We start from the raw sequence: 8364 nt of genomic DNA on the forward strand, positions 1-8364 counted from the left end.
CACATCACTCCCACTCTGGCTTCACTCCACATCACTCCTGTTCATTTGAAGATTCATTTGTTTTTAAAAGTTTAAATGGTCTTACTCCATCCTGCCTCTCTGAGCTGCTTCCCCCATCCTCTCCTGCTTGGTGCCTCAGATCAGCTGATCAGCTGCTCCTGGAGGTGCCGAGGTCCAAGCGGAGGCTCAGAGGGGACGGAGCGTTTTCTGTTGCTGCTCCAAGACTGTGGAACGATGTCCCTCCTCTCATCAGACGAGCTCCTTCACCGTCCGTTTGTAAAACTCTTTTAAAAACATATTTTTACTCCCTGGCACACACTGAATTTGTTCTGCACTACTGTTTTTATTGATCTTAATATTTTAACAACCGTTTTATTTTTATGTTTAAACTTTCTTGATTTTACGAGTGCTGCACTTTGTTGGAGCTGTGATTGTTTTAAAGGGCTTTATAATTATTAATGTCTTATCTTTCTGTCTAGCTTTTGCTATGTTTAGCTTCTAACCTGCATTTTTTTCTACTTTTAGCTTTTAGTTAGACTGTAGCTACTTTAGCTAACTTTTAGCTTTTTTAATTTCTAACTTTTTTTTGCTACTTTTAGCTTTTTCACTTGTGATCTGCTTTTTAAACTTTTAGTTACGTATCTGCTTTTAGCTTGTGATAGGATTTAAAAAATTGGCTACGTATCTGCTTCTGTGTGCTTGGGGAGCGGTGGCGCAGAGGCTAGAGAAAGTGGGCTTGTGATCGGAAGGTCACCGGTTCAACTCCCCGTACCGACAACATCAAAATGTGAGTGGGAAAGGTGAAGCACCCGCACCTGTCTCCACCCTCATTTGCCCCGCTCTCTGGGCCCCTGAGCAAAGTCCTTAACCCCCACCATCTGCTCCCCCGGGCGCCCTTGATGGCAGCTTTCTGCTCCACGTAGCTCGGTGGTTGCGTCAGTTAGTTCTCTGTGGCGACCCCTGAAGAAGGGAGCAGCTGAAAGAAGATCTGCTTCTTCACTCCGCGTCTTCAGCAGCCACACAGTTTCAGCATGACGCGCCATGTTTTTTAAAGAAATGCAACTTTTCCAGTGATTGTTTGAAACGTGAGAAATGTGTTACTTTTGATGAATTCCACTGAGAATCGCGCTGAAGATAAACGTCAGACACTGAACTGAATCATGAAGAAAAACTTCTCAAAACTGTAATTTTAGTCAAATAAAAGATGCACATTCAGGCAGACGGAAAGGAAAGATGAGTTACCGACCACAGATGGAACTACGTTGGTTCTGCTCAGGTTTGATTACAGCGGACCTGAGAGAAACAGGAAGCTTCATCATCGTACTTCCTCTAAAGACTACCTGCTTCCACAGGAAGTCAGATCTGTGCAAACAGATCTTCGTAGGTCATGACAAGAAGGTGCACACGTTTAAAGGCTGGTTCATATTTTGCAAGAAGCGTTGAAATTTGTTCTCATCGCCCCAGCTTTGTGACAAATTTTTTTTTTTGGGTTCTCGCACCACCTTTAAGAACCCATTCCGTGCACGAGCACCTGGCAGGACCTTTTTCTCACAGGAGTATGCTCCAAGTATTGTGATTAGTCAGAACTTCGTGGGTGTTTTTAAGCAAAAAAAGTGGCTGATCTACACTGCTCGCACATTGCTGAGGAGCAGCTGGCCGAGGCCGTTAGAAAATACAGCCATCTTTACAACCGATACCACAAAACGCATAAAGATAGTCAAAGAACTCATGGAAGGAGAGCGTGATGTTTGTGCATGGAAGGAGCCAGAGCAGAGAGACAGCCCATGACTATGCCACTTTTACCTATTACATGATACAACTGCATGCCATACTACTCGAGTGACATCTAGCGACTGAAAATGGTAGTGTTCAATATTTTCAGTCTGAATGAATGAAAACGGTCTTGATTTATAAATATGGGGAAAAAATAAATACATCACTTTGGTGTGTAAGTTGCAGGGCATGCAAATTATGCAAAAAACTGCGACTTATAGGCAAAAGAATTCGGTAAAACCTTGGGCGGACAGAGTAGGAGGGACCTGCTCCCACGGTGCATGTTGGAAACAGTGGCGGACACACGGTGATAAATTTGATCTTCTCCTCGGTTAACGACAGAAATACCAGCTCTTCCTCCTCCAAATCCTCCATCATCAACTGAAACCAAGCAGCCGTTCAGTGTTTCCCCTAGATAACTTGAGGGGTGCTCGGTTTATGGTAGTATAATGGTATGGGAAACTGCTGTTACTGGTTTGTTTCTGTTTGCACATGAAGTGCGCTGCAGTGGGAGGCGCTCACCAGGAGTTCTCTCTACGGTTTCTCTTTAGAGTATTGACAACGTGTAAAAGAACGTCTCTCAACCACTTGAGTGAGAACAGATGTCTTGCGCACCTCAAGTCCTGATGAAAGTGTTTTCAAAACAACCTTAAACGAAACTTCCCGTTGATCTTACCGTGTCGACGATGTAGAAGGCCCCGTCCTGGTTCCCAGCAGTGATGTTGTAGGTTAGCAGCGCATTGCGCCCACTATCTGCGTCTTGTGCACGAACCTGGGCCACGGACGTGTGAATGGTGGCGGCTTCACTAACGCTCGTGTTATAAGGCAAGTTGAGAATGACGGGGTCGTTGTCGTTGATGTCGAGGACATTGACCCCCACCACCACCTGAGGACGACGAGAACCAGCTGAAATACAAAACTACAAGCTTCCATGGATTTTCTTTTACTCGTGATTGTTTTGCATCGTTTCATTTTTTACAGTCGTGCAGTTTGTGAAAGTTGTGTGTTACAACACAGAAGTGACGCTCCCAACTTCCTGATTATTCAAGAGGATGTGAGCACAGGCTGCGCCCACGTTTGGCCGCGCTGACGTAAACGGCTCACCGAGCTGTTGCGAGACGGCGTTCCCAGGTCCCGGGCGGTGATGGTGATGTTGTAAAAGGCCGTGGTCTCTCGGTCCAGCTCTACATCCTTCCGCACCCGAAGCTCCCCGTCCACAGGAGAAACCGTGAACTCATCTGACAGATACACAAACCTCAGCGATGACACACAAACAAACAAACAAACAAACAAACAAACAAACTGGGACTCACTCTGGGGATCTCCACCAGTGATGCTGTACTCCACTTTGCCGTTAAGACCAGAGTCTTCGTCGCTGGCCTTGACGGTCCACACTCGTGGTCCTGGCTGACCCTCCGTCACATCGAAGGGCCCCTCGTACCTTCTGGGGAAGGTGGGCGTCACATCGTTCACGTCCAAAACGTTCACCAGAACCTGAGAGGAGGAAAGAAATGTTCCTTCAAGACGGTAAAACTGAAGTGACCGTATTTTCTGTGAACCTACAGCGTGAAGCTGAGCGCTGAAGACTTTAAAGAAGAAGCCGAAACAGAGTCATTAAAGCTAAAAGAAGCAGAACATTAGCTTTAGCTAAACGGTGTTGAAATGCTAGCTAATAGCTAAAGGAGGCAGAATGCTAGCTAAAGCTAAAAGCAGGTTAGAAGCTAAACGTAGCAAAACTAACTGAAGTCAAAAGTAGCAAACACTAAGAGTAGCCAAACTTTAGCTAAAACAATAAGAGGGGCTACCTAAAAGCCAAATGTAGCAGAACACTAGCTAAAAGCTAAAATAAGCTAAATGCTACATAGCAGTTAAAAGTAGCAAAACACTAGATAAAAGATTAATATGTCAAAAGGCTAGCTAAAAGACAAAAGAAGCAACATTTTAGCTAAATGTAACAAAATTGCTTGCTTAATGTATCAAAATAGTAGCTAAAAAAGCAGCAACTGGAAAGTTAAAAAAACAAAAATTAGCAAAACACTAGCAAAAATTAGAAAATAAAACTTGACTTTGTAGACATTTGTGGAAGTTAAAAATGTGAAAGAAACAATAGAAGATGTCTAAAATGATAACACGAGCTAAACTAAACAGAAAAAAAATAAAAAGGTTGATAGCTACAATGAGCAAAACAATAGCTAAATTCATAAATTAGCAGAACAGCATAAAAAATGTAATCAACACAAAAATATTAATCAGAAAACATTAGGAAAAAAAAGGAAAACCAGCTAAATAATAGCTTAAAGCTAAAAACAGCATAAAAAGTAGCTATAAAACAGCAAATCAAAAGCTAACAAAGTAGCTAAACAGCTAAAAACTACAAGTAACAAAACAGTAACTAAAAACTAAAAGTAGCAAAAGAAGACAAAGATGGAGATGATCAAATAAGATTAAACTAGAACGAAGTGTTTGTAGAAGCCGAGGAGATTTTTGTTTTCTAAGGGAAAATATTGTAAAAGTTTTGAAAAGTACAAAAATTATATATATAAAAAAAAACGTCATAGCACCATCCCCTAAATGAGCTGAACGTTTTGATTTATGAACAGCTAAAAGTATGCAAAGTGGTTTGACTGTAAAAGTTGCAAGAGAAACTATAAAACAACTGAAGCACCAAAAACTGAGGTCAATTTGACCCCAGGGCAGCAGGAGGGTTAAACAAAACCCACTATATTTGATTTGTTACGCTCAGATCTAACGTCGGACAGACATTAATTTAGTCAAATATTAATATTAAACTGAGTTATTACTGTTGTGCTAGAAGTCAGGCGAAGAGCAGGCTTTGGGCACTGGTCCGTCGCCGTGACGACCAACACGTAATGTCCATTGCTGATCTCGTAGTCCAGCTCCTTCACGGCAGTGATTCGACCCTAAACGAGCACAAAACCCACCGGAGGTTATTCACCGGTCCAGCCGTCGCCCGCACCTCCGCCCAGAACCGCGCCTCACCGTGACGTTGTCGATGTTGAACGTCTGAACCAGGTTTCCCTGAGCGATGGCGTACCGCAGGGTCCCGTTCAGACCTTCATCCGGGTCAACGGCTGTTACCGTGGCGATGGTGGCCCCCACCGTCTCCGGCCCCTCGCTCAGCACCGTGACGTACTCCTCCTCGGGGAACTCCGGGGCGTTGTCGTTCTCATCCACGATGTGAACGTTAACGGTAGTCGTCGCCTTCAGAACGGAGAAAGAAAAGAAAAAACATTTACAATTATTTGATTAATAGTTTCACACCATCGATGATGGAAGTAAAGGGTTTAAGTCAGGGTCACATGTTTATCCCTCCCCCAAACTGAAGCCTCGGGGGTTATTTTGACCCAAGGACAGCAGGAGGGCTAACTCTAAAAACACAACTGGAAAGAAATAAAGTTTATTGATATTCATTGCAAAATAAAAAAAGTCAAACTGAATTTTTTTAATAATATTGATGTTTGTGACTTTCAATAAAAACTTTGTGACCAGATACCAACTTCAGCGCACGTTTGTTTACCTGCGAAAACAGCCGAAGTGACTGAAAGAGGTCAATGATGATGACATCAACAGAAGAGCAGTTTAAAACGAGAAAGTTCCTGGAGAAACTTTGGACTGCTGCCGATTTAAAACTTTGATCTGACACTTTGTGTTGGGGTTCGCTCTCAGCCATCACCAAACCAAATATCAGCTGGACATGTGTAAAAATAGCTGCCATTTAAATGTAGCTTTGGTGGCCATCTTGGATTATTTTCTTTGAATTCAGTATTTATTGGGCATTACTCTCAACTTCCATCAACCCAAAATTTAGTTTAATATCTCTAAAAATGGCTAACGTATTTTCCTTTTTAGCTCAGGCAGCCATCTTGGATGTTTGCTTTGCAATCCGAGACTTTTAGGGATTGTACTCAGCTACCAATACACCAAATTTCAACTAAACAGATATTAAAATAAATGAGTCATTGTATTATTTCCCCTTTAACTAAGGTGGCTATCTTGGATTTTTAATTTGCATTAGGAATATATGACAACTCACTCTCAGCTACCACCACACCAAATATCAGCTCGATATCTCAAAGAACGGCCGAGTTATAATAAATTTAAAGTTTTACGAGCTAGCTGTGGCAGCCATCTTGAACCAAAATGGCTCCAAATGTAAATCCGTGTTTTGTTCAGAGACCTCCCCCTCTAGATCATGTGACCTCACTGCAGCAGTTAAGAGGCTGTTGAGAGTTCCGTCTGTTTATCAATGAGAAAAATGGCGTCTTTTTAAAATTCAATTACAGCAAACAATAAAACTCTTTGAAGGAATTTGATACATAAAATGTGTAAAAGTTTCTCGACGTGGATCAACGATGTCATTTCAACCTCCTGGATCCATGATCTGGTTCTTTCAGAGTTTGTGACCAGAGGTGGGGGAGGAACGTAGACTGACCGGTAAACTGAGAGCTTTGTCTTACAGCTCAGCTCCCTCTTCACCACAACGGACCGGCACAGAGTCCACAATACTGCAGACGCTGCACCAATCCATCTGTCAATCTCACGCTCCATTCTTCCCTCACTCATGAACTAAACCCCGAGACACTTGAACTCCTCCACTTGAGGCAGAACCTCGACCTGAAGACAACAATCCACCCTTTGAGGACCACGGCCTCAGAGCTGGAGGTGCTGGTTCTCATCCCAGCCGCTTCACACTCGACTGAGAACTGCTCCAGTGAGAGCTGAAGATCACGGCACGACAACGACATCGTCTGCAAATAGCAGAGAATCGTTATAACTGCTGTTTTTTTTTTTTTTTAAACAAATAGAATAAACTAATAATAACCCTGTGGCCTGTTGTCATGACAATGGGACAACTGTGCAACTGTCTGTTAGCAAAATACCTCATGAACGACTTGACAGGTTTCAACAAAACTCAGAAAATGAACCATCGGCAACAGACTGACATTTGGAGTTTATTCAAAATGGCCGCCACAGCTAATGGAAAACACCTATAAATCAGTCCATTCTACACACGATGCTAAAATCAGCTGAGGTAGTAGCTGAGAGTTGTTCACGACACTCTCTGAGGGCTAAATGACGCGTTGCCATGATGGACACCATCCTTATTTTCAGAGTTTGACCAAAACGTTTTTATTTCTCATCATTGGATGATGTGAAACTCATGGCGGGTGATAGGCATTCAGACTTTTACCTTCAAAATAAAGACATGTAAAAACCCGTAAAGATCCCCGATGTTTAATGTTTCCATATTTATGACCCGAAAACGTTAAAATAATTTAAAAATACTTTTTAAAACCGAGAAGGAAAGTTTCCAAACATAAAACAAACGTTCACATTTGGAACATAAATCAGGTCTCTGTTGTAAACGAGTCGCGAGGCTCAAAGGCATCAACCTGAACAAATAAAGGTTGAATGAAATTTTAAAAAGCAACAGTTCCTCACCGGAAATCGTTTCCATTTGTCCTAAAACTGCGACTTGCAAAGATAACTTGCTACAGATTATATATTTTAAATCATGACACTTGTTTTGTTTCTAAAATACGTGAAATCACAGCTTCAGATTTTTGGGTGCGGACGCGCGCGGGGCGGAGCGTCTTTACGCACGCACTTCATTCCTGTCTTTGCGCGCAGCCAGAAGACAGCGCGCGCGAAGCGGAGCGTCTTTACGCACGCACTTCATTCCTGTCTTTGCGCGCAGCCAGAAGACAGCGCGCGCGGGGCGGAGCGTCTTTACGCACGCACTTCATTCCTGTCTTTGCGCGCAGCCAGAAGACAGCGCGCGCGGCCACAGCTCGTCAGAAGAAGTTTGAGCTGCCGAGAGGAACATGTCCGGGTTGAAGGTCCAGTCAGTCATGGAGCGGAGCGCGAGGTCCGTGTGGTTCTGGATGGTTCGGGTTGTGTTCGCCGCAGCCGCAGGTAGGCGCGCGACATTTCACTTTCCTGGATGAAAAGTGTTGAAGTTTGTGCGCAGCTGCTGAAATGTGAGAAGTTCTCCTTTAGGAGCAGCTGCTCCTCATCACAGCCTCCGCTTAGTTTGTTGTTGTTTGGAGGCGCAACATCTGGCGCGCGAGGCCGTGGATGTTCACGGACCTTAACTCGCTGCGGCTCCGGAACCATCTGAAGCTCCGACAATGAAACAAGAAAAAATGTCTTTTCAGAACTGTTCTTTAATTACTGCTGTAATCAGATGCGTGTGCGCGCGCGTGCGTGTGCGAACAGCTGTCACCTCAAACAGTTTATCAGTTCTCGGCTCCGGGGTTAAACCTATTTAGATAAACTAACTCCTAAAAACCCTTAAAGGAAAAAAACAACAACTTTCCAGTCTTAAAGAAACATTTCAGACATTTTAAAGTGTAGTTCTTTGGAGGTTTTATACGGAAGGAAAATTCTGCAAAAACAGAGAAATGAAGCTGAAACTGAGCTGCAGTGAAGCAAAACACTAGCTAAAGGTTAAAAGAAACAAAATTATCTGAATACTATAAGTAGCAAAACACAAAGCTAAAAGCTAAAAGAAACAAAAAACTAGCTGAATACCATAAGTAGCAAAACACTAGCTAAAAGCTAAAAAAA

General features: G+C 43.1%; 2 protein-coding genes across 2 annotated transcripts in view; one reads left to right on the forward strand and one right to left on the reverse strand.

Moving 5' to 3' along the window:
* The window catches only part of cdh23 (cadherin-related 23), a 275500-nt gene that overhangs the window by 30163 nt on the left and 236973 nt on the right, over positions 1–8364 (reverse strand). Inside the window, exons 37-41 of the mRNA XM_037677972.1 lie at positions 4774–4995; positions 4575–4694; positions 3087–3267; positions 2878–3011; positions 2450–2659 (exon numbers count right to left, since the gene is read on the reverse strand). Of these exons, the coding sequence (XP_037533900.1) occupies positions 2450–2659; positions 2878–3011; positions 3087–3267; positions 4575–4694; positions 4774–4995 (867 nt within the window). The remainder of the gene's footprint in view (positions 1–2449; positions 2660–2877; positions 3012–3086; positions 3268–4574; positions 4695–4773; positions 4996–8364) is intronic.
* The window catches only part of vsir (V-set immunoregulatory receptor), a 16646-nt gene continuing 15793 nt past the window's right edge, over positions 7512–8364 (forward strand). Inside the window, exon 1 of the mRNA XM_037677982.1 lies at positions 7512–7710. Within this exon, the coding sequence (XP_037533910.1) occupies positions 7620–7710 (91 nt within the window). The 5' untranslated portion in view covers positions 7512–7619. The remainder of the gene's footprint in view (positions 7711–8364) is intronic.

The sequence above is a fragment of the Nematolebias whitei genome, chromosome 1, assembly GCF_014905685.2.
Source record: "Nematolebias whitei isolate Nwh7 chromosome 1, NemWhi1, whole genome shotgun sequence".
NCBI lineage: Eukaryota > Metazoa > Chordata > Actinopteri > Cyprinodontiformes > Rivulidae > Nematolebias > Nematolebias whitei.